The sequence below is a fragment of the Neomonachus schauinslandi genome, chromosome 2, assembly GCF_002201575.2.
Source record: "Neomonachus schauinslandi chromosome 2, ASM220157v2, whole genome shotgun sequence".
Lineage (NCBI taxonomy): Eukaryota > Metazoa > Chordata > Mammalia > Carnivora > Phocidae > Neomonachus > Neomonachus schauinslandi.
Window position 1 is genome coordinate 18,593,420 of NC_058404.1, and position 21,701 is coordinate 18,615,120.

Here is a 21,701-nt window from a genome sequence, read left to right on the forward strand (position 1 = left end):
TTTTTAAAGATTTATTTATTTAACAGAAACAGCGAGAGAGGGAACACAAGCAGGGGGAGTGGGAGAGGGAGAAGCAGGCTTCCTGCTGAGCAGGGAGCCCAATGCGGAGCTCGATCCCAGGACCCTGGGATCATGACCTGAGCTGAAGGCAGACACTTAACGACTGAGCCACCCAGGAGCCCCCACATTTACTCCTTTTTAAAAACTTTTTAAAAAGGATTTATTTCTGTTCCTTGAACAGGACATCCGGACAATAAAATTAAGAGATCTTCTATAAGGCACGCAATCCTAACATTAAGCAAAAGGCTCCTAGATTATAACATATTCATAGTGTAACTTTTACAATGTTGCTTTTAGATTTTTAAGAAAAAGAAAAGTATTCAAGGCCAAACTCCCCTGTGCATGGAAATGCATGGATTTCATGTGTTTTTTTTCCTCTGAATCTCCCATTTTCTGTAGAAGTAGAAACTACACATGGGTCAGATCCAGCATCTGCTTATTTTTTGGAACACAGCTCCCCCTCTATGAATCAGCTATGGCTTCTTCCGTGCAACAGAAGCAGAGTTGAACAGTTATGGCATAGACCATGGGGCCCACAAAGCGTAAATCTGGCTCTTTATTAAATTAAAAAAAAAAAAAAAAATGCTGCCCTTGGTCTAGAATAGTATCTGGCATATCCCAGGACCCAACATATACTTAAGAATGAATACAAAGGCAAAATAACACTAGTTCATGTAAGCATTCAGCATTAGCTCTGTGCCATTATCTGTGCTAAGTACTTTATATGCATTATTTCATTTGAATTTCACAACAGTGTTCACCATAGGCAACCCTCACTTCCTTTTAGTCACCTGCTGCCTCCGCAGTCAAGGCCTTCCTGAGCTCCCAATTTAAAATCGTGAATTCCTTTCTACCAGCCCCTTTGCTTATTCTGTACACTTTACCTTTTTTGTTTTGTTTTCAATTTTTAAGACTATCTGTAATTTAGGTTTCATAGATGGGGAAGTTTCTTACATGAACAGTTAGTCAAATAACAATGAGTTAGGGCTGAGTAAGGGAAACTAAAGAGAAAGTTTGATTATAAGTATGATTTCAAAATGAGGGAAATTAGAATTGATGCTTTCGTTGTTGCTTTCTGCTTTGAAGTGTAAGGTCCATCCTCCATCCGTACAAAACTATAGGAAAGAATTTGCGGCATCTTACATTGGGCTTCTTTTTTTTTTTTTCTTTAACTTTGTTAGTTAACCTAGTGTAATATTGGTTTCTGGAGTAGAATTCATACAACACCCAGTGTAGCAGTTTACCTTTTAACATGTGGCATGTAATACTTAGTGTGTTCAGGAGAATGTATACTCCAGGAGGCATAGATTTTTTTCTGTGTCCACTTACTGATGGAACTCAACCCATGAGTAGCCTAGAGTAGGGCTAGCACATAGTGAGTGCCCAATAACGTGAGGTGGTCAGTTGGAGAGGTCAGATAATTTGTGGGGATACCCACATAAGATAGAATTAGGACCTACATCCTATGTCACAGTTCATTCTCTTCCTTGGGTTTGTCAGAGAAGAAGGCAATGCAACCATTTTGTTACTGAAAAGTGAATTTGAGGCCATTTTTTTTAGGTCATTTTCTGACAGTGGTTCTAAAGTTGGACTATATTTTATCTCAAGGTTACTATCTCAAAGGAGGTGTTTGCTGAAGACAGCTTACTCAGATCACTGTCACTTGGAAGTGGTTGATATATCCTGGTGCAAATATTCAAGGAAGAAGCAGGCAGGACACTATGGCCCAGCAACTGAAGAAGAGGGCAAAAACTTGTGGCCAGAAAGGCCTGGGTAGAAGAGCCTTCGGGAGGGATAAGCCAAGGCCATCTAAGCCACGGCCAGTCCAGAAGGAACTTCCCAACACAACATGGGCCTTGGAAGATGAAGGTGTGTTCTTTGAGACGAGCCATCTGGTTGTTAGAGAAGACTCCTTCTCTGACTGTTACATAGAATGCATAATTAGAGGTGAGTTTTCTGAACCCATTCGGGAAGAAGACTCGTCCCTTGACTACCTGGAAGAAGGATCAGAGCAAGAGCTTTCTCAACAGGTTCTTACAGCAAGCTCACTTCTGGAAAAATCCTTGAAATCCACACAGAAAGGGGCAAAACAAGAACTTCCTCAACAGATTGTTAGAGAGAATTCACAGCTTGAGTGTTCTGAGTATGTAATAGGCAAGAAGCTTCCTTCTGGAGGAATACCCAGCATTGACTTATCAGATCCTAAACAGTCTGCAGAATTTGCTAGAAAGAAGCCAACAAAAGATAAGGAATATGAGGCTCCAGAAAGAATTGTTTGTCCTCACAGTGGATGCCCAAAAAAGTTGAAGAATAGAGCTTCCCTGAGAAAGCATCTCCTTGTCCACGGTCCTCGAGATCACGTATGTGCAGAATGTGGGAAAGCATTCAATGAGAATGCGAAACTAAAAAGACATTTTCTGGTTCATACTGGAGAGAAGCCATTTCAGTGCACTTTTGAAGGGTGCGGAAAACGCTTTTCTCTGGACTACAATTTGCGCACGCACGTCCGCATCCACACTGGGGAGAAACGTTTTGTGTGCCCCTTTGAAAGCTGTCACAAGAGGTTTATTCAGTCAAATAACCTGAAAGTTCACATCTTAACTCATGCAAAGACCAACAAAATGAAAGAGAAGATGGAAAGTAATCCTTTAACAGGATAAGCATATTAACAAAAGAGTGATTTGGGGACAAATGTACCTTATTATCATCTCCGGAAAAGAGCTTTTTTAAAGCAATTGCAACCCTACATGGTATATTTTTGTTTTAATGTACTATGATGCTCCAGTAGTTTGACACCATTTTACACTGTATAGAATTAACAGTGTGTTTCCAACAAGAAGGTCAGTAATGACTTTACTTCAAAAGCATAATCCTTAGTACATTATGAATTAGATTACTGGATATGGGACTTATTTTCACATGCTATAAATATGAAATTAACTTTGTTTTTAAAGTCTAGTTTCCAATTGTTTAGCTTTTTGCCTTTTAGGAATAAACTTCATGCAACGTGTGATAATCCTAGAGAATGAAAATTTTGCAGTAGATTGTCAGTAAGTGAATGAGTAAACATGTTTAAAAGTTCGATATATTTTTAATCCTTTTTTATCATCGTAGAAAACTATTGAAATCACATAGCTAGATTTGAATGGTTATCTGATAGTGTCAATTCATTAGAATCATTTTAGATATTTTAAAAGGAAATAAAAACCCAGAGATATTGCTGAATCTGGATTTAAAAAATCAGAGGTGGGGGGCGCCTGGGTGGCTCAGTTGGTTAAGCGACTGCCTTCGGCTCAGGTCATGATCCTGGAGTCCCGGGATCGAGTCCCGCATCAGGCTCCCTGCTCGGCAGGGAGTCTGCTTCTCCCTCTGACCCTCCTCCCTCTCATGCTCTCTGTTTCTCATTCTCTCTCTCTCAAATAAATAAATAAAATCTTTAAAAAATAAAAAAATAAATAAAAAAAATAAAAAATTAGAGGTGGGTATTGAAAGGCAGTACCATATATTTGTCTTTGAAACTAACAAAACATTGCAAAGGTTAATATTTCAGTACTGGGGGGGGAGAAGTCCAAAATCAAGGTGTTGGCAGGGTTAGTTCCTTTTAAGCGTCATGAAGGAAGGATCTATACCTGGCTTCACCCCTTGGTTTATAGATGATCATCTTCATGTTTACATGGTTGTTTTCCCTCACGTGCTCATCTCTTTCCTCTGCATGTCCATGTCCCCAGATTCCCTCTTACCAAGATACCAGTCATACTGATTAGAACCCATCCTAATAATCTCATTTTAACTTGACCACCTCCATAAAGACCCCATCTCTAAATAAGGCTACATTCTGGGGTATTAGGGCTAGGATTTTGACACAAATGTTGGGGGGTTCACAGTTCAACCTGTAATGTGCATTTCCTTAGACCAAATAATTTCATTTCTGGAATTGTATTCTACAGAAACATTTGCACGGATGTACAGAGATATTTGTTCAAGGATATTAAGCACATTTTTAATAGTATTAACTTCATATCTTAAATGTCCATTAAAAGGCAACAGGTTGCATAAATCATGATACCTCTATTCATTCAGTAGAAAGTATGCATATACCCTTAAAGAAACCCTGACTGTAAAGGGAAGGAAATAGGGCCACAGCCAGAGGAAAGCCACAGAGTAGGAGGAGGTTTGTTGTTAATAGATACTAAAATTAATAAAAGAGATACTCTGGGACAGAATCTGGGGTATTTACATGCTGTGGAAGAAAATTCAGAGTAAGTGGTTAAATATTCTGGGTAAGAGGGAGGAACTGGGGGCACCTGGGTGGCTCAGTTGGTTAAACGACTGCCTTCAGCTCAGGTCATGATCCCAGGGTCCTGGGATCGAGTCCCGCATCGGGCTCCCTGCTCTGCGGGGAGCCTGCTTCCCCCTCTCCCACTCCCCCTGCTTGTGTTCCCTCTCTCGCTGTGTCTCTCTCTGTCAAATAAATAAATAAAATCTTAAAAAAAAAAAAAAGGGAGGAATTGTTTCGTCCAGAGGTGGCTGATAAAAAAACTATAGCTTCAATATAGGGATTAACTGAATCCCTGATTGAAATAATCTTAATGATGTGCAGAATATATGCAGCTATCAAACTTGGAATGCACCCCCCCCACATTAATATTATAAATACTCAGTAGTTAACAAACCATATTTGATGTTAAGATTTAAGACCCCATTGGAAGTAATGATAGTATGTACCATAAATTTAACAGCTTTCAGAAAAAAAAAAAATAACAAAACAGTATATAAGCAGATAAACTTTAACATTAATTTTGATTTGAGAAATGCCAAAATGTACAATCACATGACTTCAAAGCATTTAAAAAATGGAAGGGCTTATATTTTCACCTCATTGAGCAAACTGTTAGTATGGAATATTACAGAAACTTAATTTTTTATTTATAATATATTTGGTATGACATTTATACCATCATTTCTGTAGGAATGTGTGTCCTGAGTTTCTAGGTCAAAATGAACATTGGATATATAATCCATTCATAAATTTGGAATTTCCTCTAAGTCAAACACCTGAGTATAGAATTTAGGATGGGAATTTGGTATTGATCAAGGTGATGGAGCATATGTTTATCTGGTTTTTGCTTTAACATTAATGTGTTTGATTTGGTCCTCTGGATTTCTACCTCAGGAGTTGAATTAGGACATAGAATCTCTATAGGCTAAGCAAAAAGGCAAGATTAAATAGGGAGCAGTCAAAACTAAAGTCAATGGCGGGGTTTAGGCAGCAAGCTCTTGAGACCTGGGACTCAGGGCATCAAGAGGGATCAAGATCGACTTCCCCTTTGTAGAGGCTGGTCTACTTCTGTAGATTATTCTTTCTGGAGCTGAGGGGCCCAAAGCTCAGTATTTACAACCGTAAAGCTTAATTGTACAAGAAATACCAATTTGAGAAAGTGTGTATCTGGATTCCAAGGCTTAGTTAAATTCTGATTTGGGAATAGGATGCTCCTTGGCTAGCCTTCTAGCTGTTTTGTTTCCCAAAGCACACCCCTAAAACTGCTACGAATGTAAAAGGGAGAACGCATGTGGATGAAAAATTGAAAAAGGAACAGAAAAGGAAATTAGCTATTGCAGATATGTTGTCTAAAATCTTAATAATGTTTTGGAAAGGAAATAATACACTTTTCTACATTTGTATTCCAAGAATGAACACAAGATGTGTGAGTACATACCCAGAGAAAACTGAAAAAGGAAATCAGTCCATCTAGATTTTCACGGCTCCAGGTACCAGCATGTTGCAAACCCCAAATCCTGATAAATGAACAAATATTTTTCTGTTTTCATGTGGTATTTGGATTCATGGCCCATATCATTTTTTTTTCTTTTTTATGGCCAAACATTAATAGTCAGAAGATAACACCAGAGAAATGGCTTTCCACAGAAAAATGAAAATCTTAAAGCCCATCACTTTCTTGGTATCTCCAACACATAGGTCATAGTTAGTTGGCACTTAATAAATTATAGAATGAATAAATGTAAAAATATAGCTTAATATGCTTTTTAAAAAACTAGTTACAAAGTTCTTAAAATTATATATAATTTAAAAACAGCTAATTGTCTTTATATAAAATCTCCTGGTTACTGTGAGATAGGGTGAACAACTTCACTAAAGTGTTCATTTGCTCATTGAAAGAAATATATATTTGTTGCCCATGCATATATCAACTCTTAACTCCAAAAGCAATTACCACTAAAAATTGTTATATTACTTGATCATTTTTATTAATAGTGATAATTATCTTAAGTCTCACTTTTTTCCCTGTCTTTCTTCAAAAGGGGCAAGAGACTGAGGGTCTGTTCATGTCCTAACATCTTGGATAATGAAGCACTAACCTGCATTGAGAATTATATCTACCAAGACTATGATTAATTAACAGTGTGTTGAGACATTCCTACTTTAAAACGGTTTCTTTTACCTCATTCTCTGATATGTATACAGATCTCCCAGTCATATTTGATTTATTTCACCTTGGCTACAAACATAAATTAGCAGACACAGGATTTCTATCATATTCTATCTAAAAAATAATTTTATACAAAAGCAATTTGACAGATTCTTTTCAGTGGAATATGCGTGTGCAGAAATCTGTGTGTGCTTATGTTTTAATTACCTCATGCACTAGCTCTGAATAAATTGCATGATTACATCCTACATTGGACACAGAACAGTGCAAGATATATTAAAAAGCCATTATATTTGCAACTCTGAGCAAGAGACTATAATTAAAAGGCAATTGGATGAAATTAGCTTTGAGAGTGCAAGAGTTTAAGTAGGATTTGGTAAATGAACATTAATGGTTAACATGTGGTTTTTATTATGTCTTTCGCTGCTTCTCTCTGTGACCCCAGGGTTGAGTCTCTTAGATTTCAGTGGACCAGACATGTGAAAACACCTGTACAAAGCTTTGCTTTACCATGTGGCTAAAGTTATGTCCATAAAAGAAGCCAACATAACTGTGACTTTAGTAAATCAAAGGTATTAGGTAAGCTAGAATGATACCCTGGGCATTAATAAACTATTTTTTAATGCTCCTAAGATCTCAGGTATGTGTCATAAAAGCATAGTTCACACTTCCTGCAGCTCAAAATGTTGGTCCTAAAATACACATGCACAAATCAAAGAAGGGATAAAACTTTAAAGAATTCTGATTATCATGACCATTAAATAAAGTTACATACAATATATGTAATAACCACTTCACCTTTATCTAAGGCAACCAAAACATTTGCAAACTACTGAGGCTTCAGCCCGGTACTGATATTTCCATGTGTGGGAGGGGAGGTGGAAATCTTTTGTGTTTATCAGGTATATATGCCTAATAGATCTTCTACTTAGGGCAGATTAAAGATGGCTGCAAATTCTTTCCTATTCCTCCCATTGAGAGTTGGAGTCTATTTCCCCTCCCTTTGAGTTTCTGCTGGTCTGTGAATGTCTTGATCAATAAGAGTCAGATGTAAATGGTACCTTAATAGCTATGCCAATGTCAGGCCTAGCTTTTAAGAGGCCTGGTAGCTACTGCCCTGCTCTCTTAGTAACTAACTGCTATTATAACTACCCTAATACCACCATCCTAGGCAAAATCCAAGCCACATGTTGAGGCCTATAAGATAAGACCTGGCGAGCGAGAACAAGGCCAAGCAATAGTGAGGGGCTATCTTGTAGGATCAGCCAGCCCGTCACCCCAAGTGACACCAGCTGAACTGTAGGCAAACTACCTGGATAGTCCATTTCCAACTTTCTGACCTACAAAACGATGAACAAAATGAAATGGTTGTTTACGTGGTAACTATAGCTGATAACACTGTATTATATATAGTTGAAATCTGCTGAGAGTAGAACTTAGTATACATATGGTGAGAACATTATATGTGAGGCGATGGATGTATGAACTAGATGGGAGGAGTCCTTTAACAATGTATACTTATATCAAACACAGTGTACACTTTAAATACATTTTCTTTGCCAATTATACATCAATAAAGCTGAAAAGATGACTGTTTTAAGTCACTTGAATTTTGGTTTTTGTTCATTGTGCAGTAAGAGATACAAACAGATTTGTTACTTGACTTTATAGTCTCCACTCTGCATTTGTGTAATGAGTGTTGTGTGTACATGTGTTTATATATACATACATATGTATGTACATAGATCTTACCATATAATTAGTTTATGCCTAAGTTCAAAAGGAATTTATATATTTTCAAATTTATATACTAGATTTAATTTCAGGAAGTCATAACAGCGAGGTAGGTAGTGAGTTCCTTTTTCCTAGACCAATAGAGACTGAGCTATTTGGTCAGATATTTAAGGAAACTACAGCTGCCTTTAATAAAACTAAAACTCAGTTTCTCTAAAGGGTGATGGAGAGTCTCCCCTTGGGAGGAAGTTTCTCTTGACCAGCAGTTTATGTCTTCCTGGGTGGGAAGACAATTACTACAGCCTCCACCGCTGTCCTTAAAGGGCCATACTCCGTTTTGACACTGACCCAAGCATGAGCGCACAACTCTTCCTTTATTCATTTTCAGTGAAAATGAGATGAGGCTGGACATTTAAAAATCCCATTAGAGGCAAGAGAAAAACACCATACAGCTTGCATTCTCAGGTCACAGGTTTAAGAGATATCCACCTGTTTGGGATCCAGAGTTAAGGGAAAAGCTCCAGTGATTAGTTTTCACCTGAGACCTGGTTTTGGTTTCTGACAGAGGACCCACTTACTCTCCTTGCTTACTAACCTCAGTATGTCTAGATGGAGTATTTAAATAGGGAGGCCCCTGAAGTTATCCCATACGGGGATATAGGATGGACACACAAAAGATCTCGTAGAGATGGGCGAGGAACAAATTTTGAAGGTGTTATAAAACCATCTTTAAAAGTTAGAATTTTCTCTTATAGTCAGTAAAGAAAGCATTGAAGGAAATAAGTAAGTGATATGATCAAATTTGCTTTTTAGAAAAATCATTTGGGATTCAGGGTAAAAGATTGATTGGGGAGTAGAAAAACAGGCAGCTGTTGCAATAATCCACAGGAGATAAGACATGTCTTACTGGACTTTTTATTTCCAGCACAGGCATAGTACACCATAAATGATTAATGGATGTTTGAATAAATGCTTGACTTGACATAACTAAAAGTATTTCCAAGCAGTAGTAAAAATAGAAAAGTGACAGACACAATCAAAAGACAAATAATCCAATTTAAAAAATGAGCATAGGGCTTGAATAGACATTTCTTCAGAGAAGATCTATAAATGGCCAATAAGCTCACGTAAAGATGCTCAACCTCAGTCACTAGGGAAATGCAAATCAAAACCACAATCATACCACTTCACACTCACTAGAATGGCTATAAAAACCAACAACAAAAAATAGAAGTGTTGGCCAGAAAGTGGAGAAATCTGAACCTTCATTCACTTCGGGTGGGAATGTAAAATGGTGCAGTCCCTTTGGAAAACACTTCAGTAGTTCCTCAGAATGTCAAGCATGATTATTACATGACTCAGCAAGTTCACTCCTAGAGAGATGTAAAACTCTGTTCACACAAAAATTTGTGTATGAATGCTCATAATGGCATAATTCATAGTAGCCAAAAAATGGAAATAAGCCAAATGCCCTCCAACTGATAAGTGGATAAACAAAATTTGGTATATCCATACAATGGATTGTTATGTCAGCCATAAAAGGGAACGTGTTACAACATGGATGAGCCTTTAAGACATGGTAAGTTAAAGAAGTTAAAGAAGCCCGACACAAAAATCCCTATATTGTAGGATTCCATTTACTTGAAACATTCGAAATAGACAAACCCAAAGAAATTGAAAGTGGATTAGCGGTTGCCAAGGTCTAGGACACGGAGAGAATAGACAGTGACCACTAATCGCTTATTTTTGGTATGATAAAAAGTGTTTCTATCTGATTACTGTAGAACTGTGAATGCACTAAAAAACCCCTGTATACTTTGAAAGGATGAATTTTATGATATGTGAATTACATCTCAATAAAGCTGTTACTTTAATAATCACTTATGCAAACTCATATGGTCTTACTAACTATTTTACAGACCTTGCATCAAAAGTAATAACTAAGCACATCAAACACTCAGGAGATTAGATAGCCAGGGTTAAGAACACAGACATCCGAATCAGGCAAACTGAGTGGAAGTTCAATTTCATCACACAGAAAACTGTGTGACTTTGGGCAAATCACATAACTTCTCTGAACTTCCAGTCATCTGTAAAATAGGAATAATACCTATCAGAGATGTTGTGAAGGTTAAATGAGACACCAGACAAAAAAGTCCTGAGCTGAAGTGCCTAAGAAATGAATGTGAGATGATATTATTCTGTGTATTATAAATATGACTTCTAGTGGGTGTACTGTGTCAAAACTATGGTCCTGCCCCTTAAGATTCTTTTAATCTTATAGCACATTATAGGTGGCTGATACAGATTATCAGGTTTTTTTCCTTAATGAGCATATATACTTTAAAGTGTGTTGAAGATGAAAATATTTAAGGTCAGCATCTTGGAGTTTCATTTGTTTTCTAAAACTTGAACCCCTGTGACTTACACATTCGAAGGTTTTCCAAGGGCAGCTTTAAAGTGGGTAGATCTGGTATTTACCAAGCCCAGTTCACCTTCTCTCCCTTACACCAGCCAGCCTCCACAGACATGTTCTGTTATTAAAGGAACAAGACAATTCAGAGATCTTTCTCACAGTAGTACAGCTTCCCCTTGGTTCCCCAGGCAAAGCCACAACAGTGTCCTCAATTAGAATTGATGGCATCCTGGGCGCCTGGGTGGCTCAGATGGTTAAGCGTCTGCCTTCGGCTCAGGTCATGATCCCAGGGTCCTGGGATCGAGTCCCGCATCGGGCTCCCTGCTCTTTGGGAGCCTGCGTCTCCCTCTGCCTTTCTCTCTCGCTCTGTCTCTCATGAATTAAATAAATAAATAAGCTTTAAAAAAAAAAAAAAAAAAAAGAATTGATGGCATCCCTCTAAGTCTAGGTTTCCCCCCAAGTTTTCCTTACAAATGTTAGCACTCCTTTATTGTCAGATATTTTTGGATAAAGTGAAAATAACATACAAAGAGTATTCATAATTTTAAGAATTTTTACCAAGTTCTTGATTTTTAGTTTCTTTCTGAGATAATAAGTGGGGGTGGGACTCAATGTTCCCCTTGTCCTAATCTGCATCAGTGGAGACCTTCAAGATAGTCCTTCTGCCTGGTCTGTAGATGTAATTCAGGTCCATCAAGTGGTGTTTTGCAGTTTTAGGAAAATTCACTGTCTTTTTGAGGACCTCTAGCCTGGGTAATATTTGAGACCACTAGGTACATCCGTTACAAGTGGGGTCTGAGACCCACAAAATACTCTGAGTGCTATAACTAGCAACATGTGAATGACAAGATAGCAAGATGCAAATGCAAAGAGTTCTATTTCTAGAATATAATTCTAAAACCCTTTTTATTTCTGAAAGTATGTTCTAATCTAATGGTGTTGACATATGATAAACGAGTCATGTTAAGATAATACAGTAAAAGGTAAGAAAGATAAATTACTGTTTTATTGTTATTATTGCTTTATTAGTACTAATAATGACTTAGGGACACGATTGCAAAAACCATGGCCTCGGTTTTGGAGGAAATTATAGGTGTCTATTTGAGAGTGTTTTAAATAATAAAGATATACATTCACATTTGCGAAGTGCTTTGAAAATGAAAGGTGCAGTGTGAGCATAAAATGGCATGTTGTGTGAGCACAAAATGCCATGTAAAATGGAGCTGAATGTGTCTTTGCCAAAATCCATAGTTGAAGCCTGAACCTCTAGTACCTCAGAATATGAGATAAAGCTTTTACAATGTGGTTCAGGTAAAATGAGGTGGTTAGGATGGGCCCTGATTCAATCGGGCTGGTGTCTTTTTTTTTTTTTTAAGATTTTATTTATTTATATGACAGAGAGAGCGAGAACAGGAACACAACCAGGGGGAGTGGGAGAGGGAGAAGCAGGCTTCCCACTGAGCAGGGAGAGCCCGATGTGGGACTTGATCCCAGGACCCTGGGATCATGACCTGAGCCGAAGGCAGATGCTTAACGACTGAGCCACCCAGGCGCCCATGGGCTGGTGTCTTTATAAGAAGAGAAAATTTGGACACACAGAAGAGACACCAAGGATGCGTGCCTACTGAGGAATGGTCTTGTGAGGACACAGCGGGAAGGCAGCTATCTAAAAGCCAAGAGAGACCTCAGGAAAAACAAAAAAACAAAAAAAACGAACCTGCCGACACCTTGATCTTGGACTTCAGGCCTACAGAATGTGAGAAAATAAATGTCTGTTGTTTAAGCCACCCAATCTGTGGCATGTTGTTATGGTAACTTGAGCAGGTTACACAGGCCACTTCGCAGAAGTGCAGTGAGAGGAAAGAATAAAGAGCAAAGCACAGAGGCACGAAACAGCATTGCACAGGCAGGAATAAATGCTGGGCAAGAACTTCAAGAGAATAGACTGGAGGCGTGCACAGGCACCTTGGGCTCAAGCGATCTTCTGCCGTGCCGAGGAGCTTTAAATTCTCACATGTAGAAACTTAGGCCATTGAAGGGAGAGTTCTAGGTCACTTGGGGTTTTTTGTTTGGTTTGGTTTTAATTGCTGTTGTTTTAAGAACTGAGATCATTTTCGAGAAACGTAGCAAAGTATAAAGCATAAATAAAAGGTAAATACACTAACAATTTTACCAGCTAGAAGGAACCCACTGGTGAATATGTTCCTTAAAAGTCAATGAGTTTACTCAGAAGAGCAATACATTCAGATCTGCATGTTACAACTAACACTATCGTGTGACCTGTGGATGTGAGCATCTGTGAAGCAGGGGAGAAGAATAGACTGAGAAGTCAGGTCTGTTTGGAAGAGGTATGGAAAGCCTGAGAAAAGGCAGCTACTGTAGGGATAAAGAGGAGAGAGACGAGTAAGGTAATACATAGGTGAAATTATCAGGCCATGGTGATGGATGAGGGGAGGAAGAAGCGTCTAGAATGGTCTTTAGGTTTCCAACTTGGAAGAGTGGATAGGTTGTGATACCAGGAAGGGACATGGAAGCTTCTTAGAAATGCAGGAGGAAGAGCAAGGAGAAACTATGTGATACATTTAGTTTAAGATGAGACTCATTGTGTGTGTTGGGATAAAAACAAAAATCACTGTGAAAAGTGAACTTACTCGAATTTGACTGGGGAAGCTAAGAATTCGCATTCCACAATTTTATGGATTTCTTAAGATAGTTCAACTTTGTTGCAAAATAAGTAAATCAGAGAGGATAAACAGTATTTTAATAGGTTAAATGTGAGTAGTTTCAACCCACCAGATTGACTAGTAAGTCTATGACAAACTTGAAATAGATAAAATCAAAATCAAAACAGAGCAAAGCCATTTACTCTCTAGCAAATATTTATTTGCACAGAAGATAGATATACTCGAGAATGTCCAGCCAATCTTTAAAATAATTAGGAATTCAAAGACCTGCTATCTAGAAATTTCTCTAGTCAAAGAAATAACCATAGTTGTAAAATAGCTGACAATCCATTTATTAAAACAGTAGGCGACTAATGCTTCTCCTTGTTTCAAGGTTACATTATAAATCAACTGAGAGGGGCAAAAACCTTGTAAGAGACCTGTAGGAGGATGAGCAGACCAATTTAAACTATTAAAAAAAAAAAAAAAGTCCTAAAGTGCATATCTTACTTACAGAAAGAATGAGGTTTAAAAGGATGATAATTAAGAGAAATTGACACAGCTGGCTTCCAGCAAGTTTCAATTGCAAAGATCATATAAATTGATTTATAATGTTCCCATGTGACTAATGAAAGTAGATTGGTGACCATATTGTTCCAAATGATTGCATTAGAGAACATTATTACTTTAGAGAAGCCCGCATTAATAATAAAATCATTATCACCAAGGAATAAATAAAATAATACTTTTCAGAATCAACGTGTTGGATTTTAACACTCATACTTTATTATTATTAACCATCTTTCAAAATGATTAAAAAGAACATTCCAAAGAAGCATCAGTTCCATTCTTCATTTTATTTTTCCCTTGGAAGAAAGGGGGATTCAAAACCTTCCTGATGTCAGCACTTAGAAAGGTTAATTATTCATACAGAACAATGAAGAGGAAGCACTAGATTTAATTGGACACATGCTTCTCACATTTAAAGATAGGGGAGTAGATAATGATGTCCCTTTTGTGTCCTTCCAGAAGAAATATGGGGAACTGATAATGTCTCACACAAGTCTTCAAGGAAGAAAATGTAGAGCATGCGTTTTCATAGATCACTCACTCATTAAGGAAAAAAACTCAGAAGAAATGTAGTCTCAATAAGAGCTTAGATATGATCAAATTTAAATATCTTACCTTGGAAACAAGTAAATTTGACATCACTAACCTCTGGAGACTAGTAGGAGATTCTGACATACAAAGTTTTATCTAAGTATAGGGACTTTCTGATCAAGGAAATAGTTAAAAGGAATGAACAAACAAAAAATTGGACCACAGAGCATTCCATCAATGAATTCTGGTGAAAGCTTATATGGAAATGGTGACAGTAATATTCTTTTGCTCCAGGTAAATAAACTACACTAAACAGCATGAAGTGAGAGAAACTAAATCTTTTTGTTTATCTCTGTATCGCCAGTGCCTAGTATAATATCTAGCATGTAGTAAGTAGGCAGGGATTAACTATACGTTAAAAAAATGAACTTTGGAAAGGTCAATTCTAGGACATGTACTGACAAGAAATAATAAGTATTCTTAGAGCAAAAACCATTCTTTCACCAATTTTTTTAATGCAAATCCTTTTTTGTTGTATTAGATGCAGAAAAATGTCTAGAACCGAAGTGGTTTGCATTCCACTTGCCCCCTTCCAGACATTATCCACCCTCACCCGAAAGGTAAACACTCTGCTGACCTCCAACACCACTGTTACTGTTAAGGGCATGTGGGAAGTTTCTGGTTTAGGGCTGTTAGAAATAATACTGCTATGAATATTCTTATGTCTTTTGGGAAAAAAAAAATGTTCTCATTTCTTCTGAATATAATTAGAAATGGAATTGCTCATTCTTTGGAGATATATATATATATATATATATATATATATATATATATGATGAACTTTAAAAGATATTTTCAGTTTTCTGAAGCGAGAGAGAAAATTCCTCTAAAGAGTTGTCTTAAGTGATGGGTAGGAGTCCTTTATCAGCTGTGTGTGTGCTCACTTCCCTCCCCCAGGAACCAGTTCTTGAACATTCACTTCTTGGTCTACTCTCTTTGGTGATCTCATCCAGTTTTAGGCCTTCATTTTATTTATTTTTTTTAAGATTTTATTTATTTATTTGAGAGAGACAGAGAGAGAGCCCAAGCAGGGGGGTGGGAGGAGGAGAGCGGGAGAGGGAGAGTCAGCAGGGAGTCTGATGCTGGGCTTGATCCTAGGACTCTGAGATCATGACCTGAGAAGAAGGAAGACGCTTAACAGGCTGAGGCCCCCAGGCGCCCTCCATTTTAGGCCTTTAAATATCTTCTGTAGGTAACATAATTCCTCAAATTTATACTATCTACTTATCACCTCCACTTAAATGTCTTCTGTGAATCTCAAACTCAACATGTCCTCAACATCTCTCCACTTTAAATTCCCCTCCCTCCACTATCTTCTTGTGTTACTCTTGCACACTCAGACTCCTCTTTGTCCACACTGACCTCCTTATTCCACAATGAATGTATAAGTATGTTCCCACTTCAGCGCCTTTATACCTGGAAGACTCTTGTAGATATCCACCCAACCGGCTACCCCACCCCCATAACCTTCATCAAGTCCTTACTCCAGTGGAAACTTCTCAGCAAGATCTTATCTCATTATTCTGTTTTCTGCTTTATCACTCATCACCATCTAATATATATTTTACTTATATATTTGTGTTATTGTCTATCTCCCTCTGAAATGTAAACTCTATGAGGGCAGGAATGTTGGTTCACTTTTGTATATTCCATGAGTTCAGTACCTTTGTTTTTGCTGTATCCCAAACGCCAGTGAGAGAGTCTGGTGCACGATAGGCATAAAATAAATATATGCCAAATGAATAATGAACTTAGTGAAATCTTATTTGGCAATCTGTTAATAAATAGCCTGAAATTAGATACAACATTACAAATAGAGTCTTACAAGTAGCCCACAAAAAGAAACTATAATCTTCTATCTTACGTATTTTCTTATTATATGTGAAGCCTTCTCACAGATAACACAAAATAGCTTTGAACAGTTGTTTCATTTATAGACTTTCTGAATCTTTGGGTTTTTATGTACTGCAATCTTTGTCAGTATCTTGCATGAGTCAAAATAGGCAATGGAGAATTTTACCCACTGTACAAGATCAGCCTGAAATTCATTCCATATTTTACTCTCTCTCCATATTTCAGTAAACTCTAGTACAAGATATACAATGCATTTTTCATGTCCTAAGAATTTTAAAAATCTAAGGAAAGGAATAACAAGAAATATTTTATTCACTACAAAACAAAACAACAAACTAAAGTACAGATAGAGTGGCATATACATGAGTGATGAAGGGTATTCTGTGCAAGCTTCACTAAAATTCTAATTCTTCCATCTTCTACTCTTGAATAAAGAAAAAGAGCTATCAGTGAGAGTAACTCATTCTTAAATTTCTTTCCAGTAAACTATATGAATCCATAGGTTGTACAAAAGTTTGTAAGCATTTACTTTCTACTTATTTCAATTTTTAATAATGGAAGTAATATATGATTATGATGCATAAAAAAAGAACGTACAGGAGTGCCTGGGTAGCTCAGTCAGTTAAGCATCCAACTCTTGATTTTGGCTCAGGTCATGGTCTCGGGGTGGTGGGATTGAGCCCCGCATCAGGCTCTGTGCTGGGCACAGAGTCTTCTTGGGATTCTCTTTCCCTCTACCCCTCCCTCTGCTTGTGTGCACTGTCTCTCTAAAGTAAATGAATTAATCTTGAAAAAAAAAAAAAAAAGAACCTACAGAGTGAAGAGTTAGCCTCATCACTACCACCCTATTTCTTTCTTCATATGTCACTACTGTTAAGTATGTAGTATTTTCCCTCTCCTTCTATACATGTGTATGCATGTGCATGTGTGTATACCTAAGTTTGTAATAAGTATTTACAGCATGCATGGTATGACCTTATTTCCCTTGTGAAACTCTTGCTATATATGTCTAGATACATTTGGATTTTTAAAAAATGGGATGATATGAATACTATATGACCATGTTTTACCAGTAGCACCGTATTCTAGAGAGTTCCTCTGTATATAAAGGTCTATCCGTTCTTTTTAATGGCTGCCCAGTATTCCTTAATATGAATACACTGTATTTTATTTAACCATTTGCTATTGGAGAATATTTAAGTTGTTTACAATGTCTTGTTATTGTCAGAAATAGTACAATGAACCCTGGTGTATGACTTGTGCATAAGATGTGAATATTTCTTTAGGTCAGTAGTTCTCAAGAGTGTGGGTCTGGACCCCTTAATATGTTATTTGCCTTTGTCAATATTTATACTTATAAGGCAAAAGCAATAATGAATAAGCCAGTTTGCAGTTCATAACAAGTCAAGGCACCAACCTGAACTAGAGTCATTATATCCTTCTCTACCATGCATCAAACACTGACACTTTTATAATGAAAAAATAATTTATAATAGACTGCGTCTAATCCAAAATTATAATTGGTGGTTCTGAATTCACATACAAATTCTGTTAACTTCCGTTCAAATTAAAATTCTTTTGACACGTATCTCATATGCCAATATTCCTAAATTATACTCATAGATAAGTACATTCCAAGTCATCTAAATAAGTTGATTTGCGCGCTGTGGTAGAGAGCCTGCCAATATGGCTGCCAACAATTCTTCCCAACCAACCCTTTAAGCACAGACCACTCCTCACATCAAGAGTAGATTCTATTTCCTGTCCATTTGAATATGAGCTGTATTGTGACTTGTTCTAATAACAGAATACTGTGGAGGAGACATTCTAAGACTTCTGAGCCCAGGCTTTGAGAGAACGGGCAGCTTTTGTTTTTCCCTCTTGGATTAATTATAAAGCAGCTCAGGCTAAACTACTGAATGAAGAGAAGCCCTAAGAAATGACCATCCATAATGTATGGTCCAGCCACTGTTGAGCTTCCAGCTGAACACAGCAGAACAAATACCTTTGTCTTTTTTTTTCTTTTTTGAAAAGTACTTGTTAGCATTTAATGAACCTCCCCCCACGTGGCTTCAAGCTACTAGAACGCAGGCGCCCCCCACACCCTTAATCTTCTCCTCTGCTCTTCTACTGAAGAATTTGGCCTTCATGATGACAGGCTGTTTTGGGAGTTTTCCCTTTCCCAAAACTTTGTAGTAGCCTGGTCGCACCACATCAATGATAGGAGCAGCTCCAGTCTTGTTTTTGCAGCATTCACCCGTGTCTGCTCACTGACTAAGGTTCACAGTCTATCAAAGTTGACAGTTGTGCAGAAGCTCTGGTTCCTCTTTAAGTGGTCATGTCTCATACCAACTTTTCCAAAGTAACCTGGGTGATAGTTGTCCAAGTTGATCCTGTGGCGATGCATGCCACCATCATTACCCCGGCCTCCTGGGTGCTTCCGGTGCTTGCCCATGTGACCATGGCCATGGCTCACGTGGCCCCGAAGTTTCCAGGTCTTCCTCAGTCTGGATGGCATGTCGGCAGCCAAGAACACCTTCATCTTATGCATTGTGAAGAAGAAAAGCTTCCCAGCTGAACTCAGTCTGCCCTCAAGATCATAGATAAAATCATAAATTGTTATTGTTTTAGGTCACTGGGTTGTTGTTTTTTAATTATTCGGCAACTGAAAACTAACTTTTTCAAAGTAAGCAATGAATAATTGACCATTCAACCATTATATTTGGATATGTAACACTAAGCCACATGAAGTTTTTTTCAGAGGAAGGCATTTTTTGGTTAATATTTTATTTTGATATAATTATAAACTCACAGAAAAGTTGTAAGAATAGGACAAGGGACTTCCATATACCCTTTACATTTTATCATCTTTGCTCTGTCATTCTCTGTCACTCTTTATCTGTCTCCGCGTCTGCTTCTGTCATTCTTCTTTACATTTGAAAATAAGCTAGAAACATCATATCCCTTTATTCCTGAACATTTCAGTGAGTATTTCTAAGAACAAAGACATTTACTTACATAAACACAGCACAATTATCAAATTTAACTTTGATAAAACTATTACCTGATAGGTAATCTCTATTTCAAATTCTGTCCATTTTCCCAGTAATATCCTTTATGGCTACTACCTCCACTCCCCCCTGGGTTGAGGATACAATCCAGGGTCGTGTATTTATTACGTGACAGTTGTCATAACCTTTTCGTTTCCTTTAATAGAGAAGAGTTTCTTAGCCTTTCTTTGTGTTTCTTGACCTTGACAATTTTGAAGAATACAGGCCAGTTATTTTGTAGAATGTCTCCCAAATTGGGTTTGTCTGTTGTTTCCTTATGATTAGACTCAGGTTGTGCATTTTTGGCAGAAATATAACCATAGTGATTTTGGGGCCTCCACTGTGCGTTATATCAAAAGACACATGATGTTGGCTTATTCCAAGGCCAGGTTATCTTTGAGTACTTTGTTAGGTAGTGTCTGCTCTGTTTCTCTACTGGGAAGTCACTTTCTTTTGTCTTTCGTAAGTAATTTGTGGGGAAAAACTTGGAGACTATGCACTTATCCTGTACTTATCAAACATTCACTCAGTGGTTTTAGCGTAAACTCATAAGAAAAGGAATATTTTGAACAAATATATAATAATAATTAACTATTAAGAAACTTCTTGAAGCAGAATGTTAATTGTATTTTAACTATAAACAAATCAAAAATGTATGGCTTCAATTTTCTGTAAAATATGTTTACTTAAAATTCAGTGGAAATGTGCTTCACAAGATGAGTTTTAAGGCTTTTTGAATGAAATGTATTTTCAAAAAACAGATTGATGTATTCAGAAATTAAAAAATAAGTGTTACCTAACCCTACTAAAACTTTTATAACATATCTTCCAATCCATTTAACAATCAAAAAAAAAAAAAAAAAGCAAAAGAAATGTTAGTACGTATAATACACATAGTTTAACCTGAATCTACAACAAAATTAAAAAACTGTTACATTGCAACTGGAAAAAAATGCAGATTTTGTATTTAATTAACATTTATTGAAAGTCTGTTACCTGCTAAGCATCATGATACATAATCTCATTCATACTAAGCATCTTATTTTATTATTATCACAATTCTGTAGAGTAGTTGCATTATGTCTTTTTTTTTACATCAGAGAACCTTCAAGAGGTTTATTTACTTAGCAAATCATGACTACCCTGTGCCAGGTTCTGTATTAAGCATTGAGAATACAATATAGATCAAGGTGGAAATGGCTCTCTTATAATCTAGGCAAGACAGACAAGTAAACAGCCAATTATAACATTCTGTGCCTAATGTTTAACAAATGGTATGGCTGAGCTCTGAGCAGTGTACTAAGAGAGGCCCATAAAGCAGACTCAGGTGTTACGACAGACTGTGGACAGAATTTATGATTCGGCGGAGAAATGAAAGATGAGGAGGAGCTAGGTGTAAGGTGTGGGTTGGTAGTGGTGGAGGGAGGGTGCAAATATCCCTAAAACATTTTCAAGGGTCCCTGGGCTATGCATTCATTTTCATTACAATGGGAACACAGAGAGCCAGGGCGGATGACAAACAATGCTGGTAGCAGAGGTAAATAGGCTTAAGGCTAAGTGAAATAAGAGTTCCTTGAGGACTGCACTCTCTACCCACCACTTGATTAACATCGCTCAAAGATCACTCCTATTACTTCGAGAAGGTTTTGACATAGTTTACATTGAATTGAGTTTGTCCATTTCAGGATCAAAGGATGGCAAAGTTTCTGCTGCATCCAGGACCTTATGAACCACTAAAATGCTAAAACCACTTTTATCAGTTTAGTCTGGTCCTGGCCCGAAGTCACTATCCTAGCTGAAACATCAAATACCAAGGTTATTTGGCTGAAAATAAATAATAGATTATGTTAATACAGACAGGGATTAGATAATGAGAAAAACTTCTTAGTTCTACAGCATACTGAATGGTTTATTTGTAAATCAAAATGAAGCAAATAAATTGCTTTAAAAGAAGATCACTCTTTTAGGTGTTCTTAATACTCCCATAAATTATAAATTAGGATAAACAAGACAAGAGCTCTGTATTATAGACTTAAATTATTTTGTAATTCTGACAGAGAACTGAATACTCTTTTTTTAAAGATTTATGTATTTGAGAGAACACACGCAGGAGTGGGGGAGTGGGTGGGGGGTCAGAGGGAGAGGGAGAGAAGCAGATTCATCGCTGAGTCTTGTGGGGGTGGGGAAGGACTCCATGCAGAGCTCCAAATGGGGCTTGACATGGGGCTTGAAAGCAGGGCTTGAGATCAAGACCCGAGCCGAAATCAGTAATGGGAGGCCCAAAGGACAGAGCCACCCAGGGGCCCTTCTAACA

At 37.4% G+C, this 21,701-nt stretch overlaps 1 protein-coding gene and 1 pseudogene across 1 annotated transcript; one reads left to right on the forward strand and one right to left on the reverse strand.

The window, feature by feature from the left end:
* Positions 1-1,781: 1,781 nt before the first annotated feature.
* ZFP42 (ZFP42 zinc finger protein) lies at positions 1,782-2,720 on the forward strand. The gene has a single exon (XM_021694171.1). It carries the CDS (start codon positions 1,782-1,784, stop codon positions 2,718-2,720), a length of 939 nt encoding a protein of 312 aa, XP_021549846.1.
* Positions 2,721-18,365: 15,645 nt separating this feature from the next.
* LOC110584215 lies at positions 18,366-18,855 on the reverse strand (annotated as a pseudogene).
* Between the last annotated feature and the right edge of the window lie 2,846 nt (positions 18,856-21,701).